The sequence below is a fragment of the Drosophila obscura genome, unplaced genomic scaffold (genome assembly GCF_018151105.1).
Source record: "Drosophila obscura isolate BZ-5 IFL unplaced genomic scaffold, ASM1815110v1 contig_1, whole genome shotgun sequence".
NCBI lineage: Eukaryota > Metazoa > Arthropoda > Insecta > Diptera > Drosophilidae > Drosophila > Drosophila obscura.
In genome coordinates this window covers 6,679,695-6,692,772 of record NW_024542679.1, presented here as the reverse complement: position 1 = coordinate 6,692,772, position 13,078 = coordinate 6,679,695, and the positions used below count along the sequence as shown (strand labels likewise).

Genomic DNA, 13,078 nt, shown 5'->3' with positions numbered 1-13,078 from the left:
TGCATGGGATACTCTACTCAGCAGATACTCCACTCCGTACCAATACCGGGAATTGTTGTCCACTTTTCTTTTCTCTCTTTTCAACAGCAACAAAGAAGGAGGTAAGGAAAAAGTACTTGAAAATGCAAAAAAGGATATTTAGTATGCTCCTCTGGCAGGGCAAATATCAAAGATTTATTTGTGTGTGATGGGGAAAAAAATATATAAAAAATATAAAACCAGAACCGTACCGTTTCATGCTTCACTTCGCAATCTTATGAAAATTGGGGGGGGGGGCAATCGGGAGACCCAAAGCAAATATTGTGCCACTCAATAACAAACAAAAAAAAAGCAAAAAAGGATCCACTCTGGTCTGCTGCAAAGGGGTAGTGACAGTGGGTGGTGAGGGGCGATGTTACGACCCTTATAAACATGTCAATCACAAGTAAATTGTAGCAGATTTAATGGGCCCATCCAATGGGGCCTGTCCAACGGAATTTGGGTCCTCTCCGCTTCGCAGAGAAATTCCAGCGAATTCCGAGCCTCCGAGTTGCGGGTGAGCAATGCAAATGGCGGAGCGAGTGGGGCGAGAGAGACAGCGGGAGGAGCCTGTCATAGATTTGCCGCCTTTCCATTTCACTGCTTAGCGGGAATTTATGTGGGCCAGGGATGATATTTGGAGGCCTACGCCTGGGCCGGGCCTAGGCGCGCGATGGATTGTTTAATGAAACTTTAAGTGCGTGCCCGTCCAGTGAGGCACGTACCACAGAAAGCAAGGGCAGAGCAGTAAAGAGAGCGTGGCCGGATGTGGAGTGAAGGACTAGTGCCTGCACTCAATTGCAGTATGGCCGACCACAAAATGGCGTCGAAAGCACTTCCGCTCGAGTTAAAAACAAAAAGTCATGCAAGAAGCAGGACCAGCAGCAAGGAGCAGGAGCGGGAGTACCAGCATCATCATCGTACGTGAAATGTAGCCTGACTTGTTTTTTTAATAACAGCCGTCCGAGCAAAAACGAATCTCACCCCTCCCCCCACGCCCCAGAATCCCCCCTGACAGCTTTAGCGGCTATTAGAAAATTGCGAAAATTGCGCACACGTTTTCGAACACACACACACACCAGACCAGACCAGACCAGACCAGAGAGAGCGACGTTGCATGCCCCCGAGCAATCGAGTGCAGTTTGTGGCCTCAGATTTATTGCAGACTCGGAGTACCGTTCGAATTTTAAACAGTTTTTCGTTAAGTTTGGTTTATTAAGCCTCGTGCCACGAGGCAGAAGCAGGCGGAAGGCAGGAGGCCCCTCTGCATAATTCATCTGGTTTAAGGGTTTTCCACCATTTCATTTTCTACAGAAACACACAGAGTGAGAGAGAGGGAGAGTGGAGAGAGTCCTGTGATCCTTGTGGCTCGTTTTAAATCATTTGGCTGGCTGGCTGGCCTGGCCTGGCTGCCAGTAGTTTTTGGCCATTTTATGGACAGAGCAATAGGTGTGGCCGTTGATGTTTATTGGATGGATGGATAAATGGATACTCGTAGTAGTGCTTGCTTGGATTGGGGATTACTCTCAAAATATCCTAGTCCTAGTTTTTGTGGGTAAATTTGGTAATTTATGTTTAGTTTCTGCTTGCTGGAAAAATCGAGAGTTGAAGATTCGGAAAGAAATAAAGCTATTGAGTTTTCTGTGCTGTTTGTTCATTCCCTCAAAGCGGTTTAAAGCAAGAAAATTGAATGAGATTTAGAAGAAAATTTCAGGAAATAATTTTTGCTGAAGATAAATGTCCCCTCTGCCCTTAACCCATTTCTTAAATTGAATTTATATTTAATTTAAATTTAATTTAAATAAAAGAAACACAGATGCTTTCATTTCCACGACTCGTATAATTTCGCATATCCAAATTCAAACAAAATTAAAGCTCATATTTCCCCCAAAAGTTTAATTAATAAACTTTGGGGAAACGAAACACCAACCCAAAATAAACATCAAATTTCTATTCAAAATTTGGAATCTCGTTGAACGCTTTAAGAAATATCACACCAAAAAGCCAAAACGCCCAAAATGTGGCCGAAACTGGAGACGAAAATGCGTTGAGTTAACCCTTAGCCCCATGCTCATGGCCATGCCCCACCCCCACCCCACCATCTCTGTTCAGAAAAGGGGCATTTAAGTTCTCGTGCCCAACCACGTACCCAAAACCCACTTTAATTTGGCAAAAATCTAGGCATATGCCGTCAAGGCTTTATGGTTTCACCTTCAGAATTGCCGAAAAATGAACGGAATAAAAGGAAACCCTGCGGCGTCTCTGATTACACGCCCACACACTCGCACACACACACACAGAGAGAATGTGAATGCCACGTGTACGTACGTACATATGTGGCAGCGGCAGCAGCACCGCCAGCAGCACCTCTCTAAAATGGCAAAATCAATAGTGTTGCCAGAACAAAAAAAAAGCACCCAAAAAACCAGAAAGTTGGGGGGGAAATATGCCTGCCATTTGGAAACATTAATTGATTGAATTTCCGAGGCGCAACCAAGTGAGAAGACAAAGGCGAAAAGTTTCTTCGGGTGGCATAAATATTAATATGACAGCAAAATTATGCGTGGCACAAACAAATGTTTAAAATTCAAACAAGACCGCCCCGCCCCGCCCCACATCCATCCATTCGTTTGCCCCCACAAAAAGAAAAGCCATTCAAGGACACAGCAGGAAGGCGGCGGCCTGAAAGTAACAACAAGGACAACGACAAGTGTTTAAATTAATAAGTATGACGGAAGGACTTGCCATTTGCCATTTGCCATTTGCCAGACCAGAAACCCTCTCTCACCCAATTTTTCCATTGCCATTTCCTTTGTGCGTTGCCAGGCGTCGGCCTAAAAGCAGGCTGTGAAAATTGTACGCGTATGGCGGCTGCGGTGAAATTAATTTTCATTGAGGCAGAGCAGAGCAGAGCAGACCAGGGCGAAGCGTGCTGTTCGACTAGCTGCTTTTCCTGGCACTACAACGATAACTTTTGCCCGACAATTGTTTAGATTTTCGGCGCATTTCATTTGCATTCATTTACTAATTACACGAATATTAATTGAGTGATTCACTTGAAAACTATTTCTGGCATTCATATTAATTCATATTTGCAAGAAGAACTGGCGACTGACTTTCCGCCGCTGCTGTGCTTAACTTTTCGAGCTTTTCGTGCCAATCTCCGGGAATCTATGGCACTGATGATACGCGCTAATTGTTCTAATGCGCTCAGGCAGTAAGCTGCTTAAAATTGCTCACAAATTGCAGGAAACGACTAGAGAGAGAGGCTGCTGTTGGAAAGAAGTAGGAAAGAACACGCACACACACACAGATGGGTGGTAGGGTGTGTAGCTAGGAGTGGAATGGATGGGACTGCCTCTGCTGAGGTATTAGCCGAACTCTGGCATTGACACCACCATGGGAAAAGGTTGATAAATACCTCACAAATTGCCGCCATGCTGTTGGCCAAACCGATTCCATGGGGGGAGCTTGTAAAGTAAGGGCAACTTTGGGAGCCAAGTAATCTGTAAGCTATAGGACCTAGGGATTAATAGATGGATATATAGATAGACTTACAAATAAATATGGCAGTAATTGGCATTCAATTAAGAAAAGATCCATAGACAGATTGGTATTGGTATACAACAAAAATATTGGGAAATACATAGAGATCACAGAACCCAAGGAAATATAATAATAAAATAATATAAAATAATAATATATTCCAGCAAACATTGCAGACAACAAAGACCGAATGATCTTTATACCATTCACGCTATCAATATTTTAGGCAATAAAAAAATTAGTACAAGAAAAAGTGCAAAAGATTATTGGCTTTCTTTAGATAAGGGCTGTCCAGAGTTCCCCTCCCCCAAAAGTACTTGCACTTTCCTCCGGCGTACAGTTAATCTATCGCACCACCCACGCTCCACACAGCTCTTCAGCTTTCGAGGCACAGCAACAGCAAAAAGAACTTGCAAAAAGCAATATCATAATCATTGCCCGAGTAGCGTAGCATAAGTACGTACATTTATGGTTGGAATTTTTAAAGCTAATTCACAGTTTGCTCTTTGAATGTTCTTTTGGCTCCAGGGACGAGCCATTGCGCGGCGTTGGTGGCCTATGGCGATGGAGAAAGGGCACAATATACTGGGCACACTTCTCGGGCTCGTTGAGATGCACATGATGGGTGCCCTGCACCTCGTAGAACTCAAAGTTTGGGTTATTTGTACTGAGAATGGAGAAGGCCTCGCTGGGCCCCAGAAACGGCGACTCGGAGCCCTTGATGATGAGGTAGGGATTCGTTGCGATGCGACGCGCCATCTCCGCAAACAAACCCACATCGAGGTAGGCGTGATTTAGGAACTTTATCCGTCCATCCCGTGAAAAGTAATATTTTGACGGATACAGCTGCGACCTGGTCACCTGGCGGTGCAGCATGTGATGGGCCACCTCGTAGCGCACCGATTGGAAGGTGCCCTTGTTCAGGGCACGGCACAACGTATCCAGCGTGTAGGCGGGCGGCTCGCAGCTGATGCCCTCCAGCAGTCGCTCGTCCTCCCCCAAATGCTTCTCCATATTGCGGGCCGACAGCCGCAGATTGTTGCCGTCCGGCTGCCTGCTTTCGGATATCAAAATGTCCAGCGATATGACCAGGTCCACAGTGTGCGGCGCAAGGGCCGCATACACAAACATCAGAATGGCGCCCATGGAGTGCCCCAAAAGGGAGACCTTTGGCCAGCCATATTCCCTCATTACTCGCGGTATGATGTACACGTAATCATCGACGCTGTAGTGCACGCCCGGCTGCAGGTGCGACGACCTGCCATGGCCAGGCAGATCGATGCACAGCACACCCACATGGTCGGGCAGCAGCGGTATCAGTCGGTCAAAGGTGCCCAGATTGTCCAGCCATCCGTGAATGGCCAGAATGGGACGCTCCTTTTGATTGCCATACCAGCGACCCGATATATGACCCCACGGCACCGGAATTCTCACATCTTTGAACTGCAAAGACCCATGGAGAAATATGTAGGAAAATTTACACTTTTTCCATTAAATGAAAACACTCACATCATCAAGCGACAGCGTGCCCATCCTCATAAACTATGCGCCCAGAGTGGCAGCCTCGAATTCAGTGTCTTATCTGAACAATTTAATAATACGCAACTTATTTTGTTGTTAGATTTATTTTTACTATTTTTGGGCGACTGTTCGCTCAAAGATCTATGCACGGAATGATTCCGTCTTGGGTTTTACTTGGTAAACAAGCGCCAAAAAGCGACAATGTGGAACCCATTGCGTACACAAAAACACAAACAGCATATAACGAGAGAGAGAGAGCGGAAGAGAGAGAGAGCCGTCTAGGTGCTTTCTAGCTTTTTTCTTATCTCCTGCACCCAAAAAAATCTTTTTGGGACCCATACAAAATTTCGGGTTTTCAGCTGTGTTTCAGCAGTGAATCGGTTAGGAGGAAAAGCTATGAGGTTAGAGGTTGTCTGTTTTCCCAGCCTGATATTCCCCAATAAATTCCTCAGTGGAACAAATTAACGTAATCCCACCTTTGTTTTCTATTTGCATTGCCCACTGCATATATACATATGTATATTGTAACCGATTATAATTACTCACGGCAGTGGCCGTTCTTTCGCCTCTTTATATCTCCTTCTTCATTTACTACTGCAGCTGCAGCAGCAGCATCTATGCTGTTCTCTCGCATTCTCTCTCTCTCTCTCTATCTATCGCTCGTGCTCGGCTCAGCAGCAGCCGAGCTTCTATCGCTTCTTTCGTTCTCTCCCTCTCTCGCTTGCATTAGGGCACGGGCAATTCGGTCCGCCTGCCCTCTTCTTTCAGTCTTTAATTGATCGTCATCATTATCGCACTCACGTTCTACCGTCTTGATCAGTTCTCTCGCATATTGAACAGACCCTGCGTCTTCAATTTTCCTCGCTTTGATTTGATCAGCCGGTACATCTCGCTTTTACTTTCGCTACACCTGCACACCCCATATTTCGCCTACTTAACAAATAAACTGTACAGTGTACACACATAATCTATGTATATCGAATCCGCTCGACTTCTTATTTAATCTATATTCAACAGCTAGTGAAAACAGAGGTATTTATAGGGCACATAATACCAAGGGAATTACAGGGAAGTACACACAGAAATTCAAATAAAAATGTATTCCAGTGCAATGATTCCCACTGACACCTAAGTAGCGATCCCTCCACCGGTAATCCATTGTCTTATCTGTATTATTTTGCTCTGTAAAAACAAACCTTGAATTGAATGTTTCCCAAATTTGACTATTTTTAGATTTTATTTGTGCTCAACGATCTAAGCACGCAAATACTCTCAATTTTTAATACAAATCTCCTGCTATAAGCTACGTTCCTTACAGTTTGCTTCTGTGTTTGCTGGGCTTGTGCCTGGCGAAGAACTGCTCCTGCGCCAGTCGTCGCTCCTTGGAGCTGAGCTGTGCCTCTTGCCCCGCCAGAGACCAGGTATTCAGAGTAGGCGGACGATGGTGTCTGATGAAGGGCACAATGTACTTGGCGCACTCTTCGGCCGCATGCAGATGCACATGATGGGTGCCCTCCACTTCGTGCAGCTCGAAGTGTGGATTGCTTTCACCCAGTATGGACATGGCCTCGTCACAGTGGCGTCCCACATATGGCGACAGCGAACCCTTGATGATGAGATAGGGCTTTCGCTTGATGCGTCTCGCCATCTCCGCAGCGAGTCCTTCCTGGAGGTAGAGGTGGTGGTAGAACTTGACGCGTGCATCGCGCGAGAAGTAGAATCTGTCCGGGTAGAGCTGCGACTTGGCCACCTGGCGATAGAGCAGATGCTGTGCCTCCTTGGGGGGCACCGAGTTGTAGCTGCCCTTCGCGAGAACTTTGCGCAGTTCGGGCAGCGTGTAGGCGGGCGGTTCGCGCAGGTTGCCCTCTTCCTGGCGCTCATCCTCCACCAGATGCTTCTCCATGTTCCGGCCAAGAGTATCCAAGTCCTTTCCTCTGGCATTGATGGGAATGGGCAGCAGTATGTCCAGCGAGATGATCATGTCCACAGTGTGCGGTGCAAGGGCCGCGTACACGAACGAAATAATGCCGCCCAAAGAGTGGCCCATCAGCGAGACCTTGTGCCATCCGTACTCCTTCATAACTCGCGGAATTATGAACACGTAATCGTAGACGCTGTAGTGCATTCCCGGCTGCAGGCGGGACGACCTGCCATGTCCGGGCAGATCGATGCACAGCACACCCACATTGTCGGGCAGCAGCGGTATCAGCCGGTCAAAGGTCCCCAGATTGTCCAGCCATCCGTGGAACGCCAGAATCGGTCTTTCCGTTCGATTGCCATGCCAGCGACCCGATATATGACCCCAGGGCACTGGAATTTTCACCTCTTCGTACTGCAAGAGAGAAACACGGTTCAAATTATGTTGCGTTTCAGTTTTATGTAGGATAGTGTAGACAATCAATCGATGCCGGTTTTTATTGTTTACTGTTTCTTTTTCTTTTTTTCGCCAACTCACATCTGTCAGCGACAATGTTCCCATCGGCCTATTGAACTTTGAACGGCGGGGGCAACTTTTAATGCGTGATCCAGCACTAATTGCGATGGCAACACCCACAGTATTTATTATCTGTAGTATCTCGACTAGGCCAGCGTGGGGAGCGAGATAAGTCTCTTCCGACTTCCCCTTTTGAGTTCTTACAGCCCAGCAAGCTAAACAGCTGTGCGCGGAATGAAACGGAATCCAAGTGCTGCAGCAGACATAGTGCCAAAGAGAGCGCCTGGCTAGCGGGGGTTTTGAAGAGAGCAATCAAGCTTTATGCACGAAGAGAGAGTGCGTACAGGTTCTAGCGAGCGTGCGAGATAATGAGTGGGAGAGCGAGCCAGCAAGCACTAACAAAGCTTTCTTTATGCTCTCTTCTCACATTTGCTGGAACGAGCAGATTTTTGTTTTTTGTTTGTTTTCATTTTTGCGCTGCGTTCACATGTTTTTTCTGAATCGATCTTCTATTCTAAGCAATATTATACGCTTTATTTTGCACTAATTTGTTGCTTAGCAAATGATTTTTAAGCCTGAAATACTTTTAGTTGCTGCCAGTCGGAGGTTTGAGCGAATACTGTGCTCAAATCGAGCTTTAAAGCAGCCTGAAAAGATCACAGAGCGAGCGCAAAAAGCTTCAATCCACTTCTTGCGTTGCATTTCAGAAAGCTTTCATTTAGTTGATGATTTCAATTCAGTCATCCTTGAAATGCCAGAATTGGGAAGCTCCTAATCTTTAACTACTAACTTTTATGAGCTTCATCAAGTTAAGAGTTATCTGCGTCTATCTCTGTCTACATACATATATACTCGTGGGTGTATGTAGCTCTTTGAGGCGCGAATCGGATTCCAATCTTGCCAGCAATCATAATGCCCAAGAGATTATTTGCGAGAGAGTGAGAGAAAGAATCACAGCTACTCGAAGCTTTCGCCATGCGCCTGGACAACACCTTGTCTGAGGTCTCGATACAAACAGACAGCCAAACAGATCGCAGTGAGAGCGAAATGTTTACGCACTGAAATGGCTTTAACAGGCTGTATGCAGCCCCTTTAATCTTTGTACTGGAATCAGTTCTGTATGAAGGAATTCCCTCACTCAGTACATCAGTCAGTCAGCGATTCTGAACTTCTGAACTTTTCATAATTCCGATCTGCTTTAATGGCTATCATACAGCTTCATGGCTGTCCCTCCTGGGCTCAATCATCCAATTTGCCTTTTCGAGGCATGGCAGCTTCGCTTCCATTCCATTTCCAGGGTCCGGTGCAGAGTCAATAAACTGCCGAGAGATTTGGGGAATGTGTCGATTACTACGTGACTCTCCAAACGAGTTGTGCACCGTTCGTTGGTCGCACCGTTGCACACCGATACGCGGCGATGACCATGACTCCGCCGTGTTGTCCTTTCAAACTGCATTGAGCACGTGCCATGGCACTTCTCTGCTCTCCTTTCTGATGGTTCGTTCCGCCACCAGCCAAGCGAAGCAAAATGTGGTTGCATGCAACTTAAATGGGGGTGGGCTAAAGGGTGTGCTGTGTTGTCAGTTCTTTGCCAACTTTAAGCTCCTTCTGCCGCCTGATCGATTACTTAACGATGTCCCAATCCGCTTCTCGGGGTTAATCCGTAGACTCCGCCAAGTGCAAGTCCCTTCCAGCTGTCAACCAGAGTGCGGATTACCTTCCGCTGTCTTTATCCTTGACTAACTATATAACTACTCTCGATGCCGTCTAGATAACACCCTTTGGGCACCCCTAATTTGATGGCTTGTGGTTGGTTGGGGGCTGTGCATTTCCATCTCGTGTGCAGCCATGATTTATCTTTAATTTATGTTTGAGTAATTTATCATGTCTCTCTCAGTGTGTGTTTTTGGGGGTCACACAGTCACACACCGACCCCCCAAAGCCAAGCAATTCCTTTCCTTCGAGCGAGCTGCCTGTCTTCCTTTTCCTGCCTTGGCAAAATGCTATGCAAATTGTCTTGAGCATTCCCCAAAGTTAAAGTGCCATTTCCCAAGCACACACACATACACAGAGAGAGAGAGAGAGAGAGAGAGTCAGCCTACTTTCTCGTCCCCCCTCTCCGATGTGTGCGTGCGTATTTGGCCTTGAATCCATAATTTGCTTGTCAACGGCAGCCTCTCGTGGCACGGTTGCTGCCGCAGCCGCTGCTGCTGGCTGCTCCACCAAAAATTGTGCGCACATAATTGAGTTCAAGCATTTGGAAGCCAATTATGATTTTCACATTTTCACCCAATTTTCGCTCGCCTCTCTCAATGCTGCCGCTTCTTTCCACGCGCTCTTTTTGTGCTGCCTCTTGGTCCTGCCTCGCTTGCTTGATGTGTCCTTCCCTTTGGCAGGCACTTGCCTGATGTGTCCCCCCCCGTCCGCCCTTTTGTCCGCCTTGCCTTTGTCCCTTTGCTTTTGCTCTTTTCACATCTCAATCAAGTGGGTGATGTGGGGGGCGTCCTTGGCCCTTTCTGCTGTTGGTGGCTCCTGCTGGGGGGGTCGGGAATTGAACTTTAGCTGCCAGCTCCCATTTGGCCATCTTTAAACTCGAACCACTGGCTCTGGGAGCGTCTTTAAGCCTTCAGCTTCAGGTAGTGGTCCTCTCTCAGCGTGGTCCTGCTCCTCTCTCAACGTGGTCCTGCTCCTGTTGCCTGCTGCCTGCTGCCTGATCATTCCGATGTTGCTTTAATTGCTTCTGCCACTTAACATATGCAAATTGAATTTAATTCTTTTGCCTTTAACCAGCTTTCCTCAAGTGGCTGTGGCTGTGGCAGGGCCTCACCTTTAGTTTGATAAATATTTATGATTGCCAATGATAGTGCGTTGAACAACGCAAAAAAGGGTTCTGTGTGCTAGGTAAACCCAACACCACACCCCACCCCACCGCACTGCACTGCCAAAAGGAAAAGCGGCAAAAGAAAAGAACAATAAACAATACAGCGGCAGGCACTCAACGCAACGCAGGAACTCAACGCATGGACTCTGATGAAGCTCTCAACCTGTCAGCATCGGATCGGTTGTAGAATGGGGGTGGGGTGGGGGGTGTAGTGGATGGCTTGGGCTAAGTGTGTGCCGCATCGCGCTCGAAAGGAGCTTGGAGCTTGTGAGCCGGGGCTCAGGCCAACAAAAGATACCGCCGGAAGTCTCGAGCTGATACGCCATGCACCTTCCAACAACAACAACAGAGGGAAAAATAACCCCAGTAAAAAACCAGGGAAATGGCTGTGGAAAACTTTCGCAACTACTCCCCCCACGCCCCCGCTCTCCTTGGCTATTATTCTTTATGTGTTGCTATTTTTTGGCCGGATTCTCTCTGTCAGGGACCAAAGTGCGAAAGAGATTTAAGCTCGAACAATGGCTGCAGGAGGCAGGGGAAGCTGTGTGGCTGGGGAACGTAGGGGGGGGCTGTGGCACACGCAGAAAAAACAACCCACCGAAACTGAAGAAGAAGAATGTGAAATGTGTGGAATTGCATTAAGAAATCATTTTCATTGTGCGGGGGGTAGCTGTGGGTGTGGTTCTTTTTCCACCTCTAATTCAAACATTTCTTCGCTGCATTTTTCCATGCGTCTGTGTGTGGTGTGTGTGTGTGTGTGTGTGTGTGTGCGGGCGGTTTTTTGGCCGCAATGCTTTAACTAATGAATTTGACTATTTTATAAGGTAAGGTGGAGCCCCCGAACCCCGAACCCCGTAGCCCATACTCCTTCTGCCCCCCTCTCTGCTGTGTGCATTTAATTGTATTTCTTCTAATTATACAGCAGCAGCAGCAGCCGCATTTGCATTTGAATACATTTGCATACTCGTACGAGCTCTACACACACACACACAACACACACACACAAACACTCGCACACACATGTAAGACTGTATACAATTCGTACTTTTGCATATTACAATTAGAAATTCCAGAAAATTACGAATGTAAACGCAGAGAGAATTTTGTTGTTGTCATGAAAATTTAATGCTGCTGCAGCCCAAACCAGACCAGGCCAGACCAGCCCCTCTTTTTTTTCGCAGCTTTGCCTTTTTTTTTAATTGAAGGTGAGGGTGAGGGTTGCCCCGAATCGCACTCAACCTCCTTCGTACGTAAACTTTAGAAATTGGATTAGGCAAAAGAGGGAAAATGTTGGCAAAAAGGGGAATCTGGGGCACAGGGAATTTACAGAAAGAAATGTGTGTGCGAAAATTCTGTCATAATAAAAGAGTAAAAAATTATCTTGTACCAGAGCATAAGAAGAGAAAGAAAGAACGAAAGAAGGAGAGGAGTTAAGCCTTGGAGGGGCTAACCGTTTTGGTGACCTTTCGACCAGCGGTGGGCACGCTCCTTGAATTTGAAAGGAGTCCAAGAATAACGAGCGAGACTTGAATCGAGCGGCGATCAGTCACACTCTGCTTGTATTTTATTTTTAGAGGGATTCTGGATGCCTAGCATGGATAATCTCGGGAGACAACACCATAAACCACAACTCATTTACATTTACACACACATTTAAGTAACTTAATTTCCACTAGTTAATAATTAAATTCAACTAGATAAGTTATCTTCCCTGCACCATATTTTCACTAATTTGTCATTAATTTACGTAATAAAACTAAACTATAGCCCATCCACACAGTCACCCACAATAATCGTACAGGAATACAAATGGTTGTTCGGTTGGGACATATTTCCATTTGGTTCCACTTCAGATGTACATTAATCCACTTGATTTCCAGTCTCACGCCTCACACAGCACCAAGCAACCAACGGGGCAATGATTTATGAATCTCCACGCTGCCACACCCACTCCCACGCCCACCCAATACTCTCTCACACTCTCTTCAAAGTCCTCTCTTTAAAGTCCTCTCTTCATCATGTCTATGCAATTTAATTTGGCACTGCAATTGCTTAGGTTGATTTTTGGTTAATCAAGTGTCCACCTCAGCAGCTGGGAGACCTCCAGGCAGGCAGGGTCAGGCAGGCAGGCAGGGGCAGGCAGGCAGGGGCAGGGGCAGTCAGTCAGTCAGACAGGCAATCAGAAATCAAGCCGGACACGTGCCGCAAGATATACCCAGTCCGTTCCAATAAATTAATTAGCCACAATATTTATGATTATTGCCCCAAATGATTTTCGCTTTTTCTTTTCTTTCCGTTTTGGATTTCTGGTTTTTGGCTTTGGTTTTGGTTTTTGGTTTTTGGTTTTGTTTATGTTTTGGCAGGCAGTTCATAAATAATTCGTATAATTTATGCACTGTCATTGTAGATATTATATTGGCTAATGGCAGGAAGGCGTGGCATTTGTCAGGCAGGGCATATAAACCGATTGTTTATGCTCAGTCCAGCCCCTTTACCCCTCAATGCCCACAAATCGAATACTCAATTGCCTGGCACACAATTGGCAATGGAAGGAAAAGCTGAACGTAGATGCGAGAGAGTACGAGAGTAGGAGTAGAGTAGAGTACGATTTCATAATTCAAAATGCTTCGATTTATGGGACCAAAACTGGCGAAATTCCCCTGTGGGGTTTATCTTCC

The 13,078-nt window shown here is 46.4% G+C and overlaps 2 protein-coding genes across 2 annotated transcripts; both read right to left on the bottom strand.

The window, feature by feature from the left end:
* Window positions 1–4,007: 4,007 nt before the first annotated feature.
* LOC111067492 (probable serine hydrolase) lies at window positions 4,008–5,255 on the bottom strand. Its single transcript, XM_022356568.2, has 2 exons — window positions 5,074–5,255; window positions 4,008–5,007 (listed from the first exon to the last, which is right to left on the bottom strand). The coding sequence occupies exons 1-2, from the start codon at window positions 5,101–5,103 to the stop codon at window positions 4,057–4,059; spliced, it is 981 nt and encodes a 326-aa protein (XP_022212260.2). The 5' UTR covers window positions 5,104–5,255; the 3' UTR covers window positions 4,008–4,056.
* A 1,048-nt stretch (window positions 5,256–6,303) lies between these two features.
* On the bottom strand, window positions 6,304–8,120 carry LOC111067512 (probable serine hydrolase). Its single transcript, XM_022356609.2, has 2 exons — window positions 7,541–8,120; window positions 6,304–7,417 (listed from the first exon to the last, which is right to left on the bottom strand). Exons 1-2 carry the CDS (start codon window positions 7,562–7,564, stop codon window positions 6,398–6,400), a joined length of 1,044 nt encoding a protein of 347 aa, XP_022212301.2. The 5' UTR covers window positions 7,565–8,120; the 3' UTR covers window positions 6,304–6,397.
* Window positions 8,121–13,078: the final 4,958 nt, after the last annotated feature.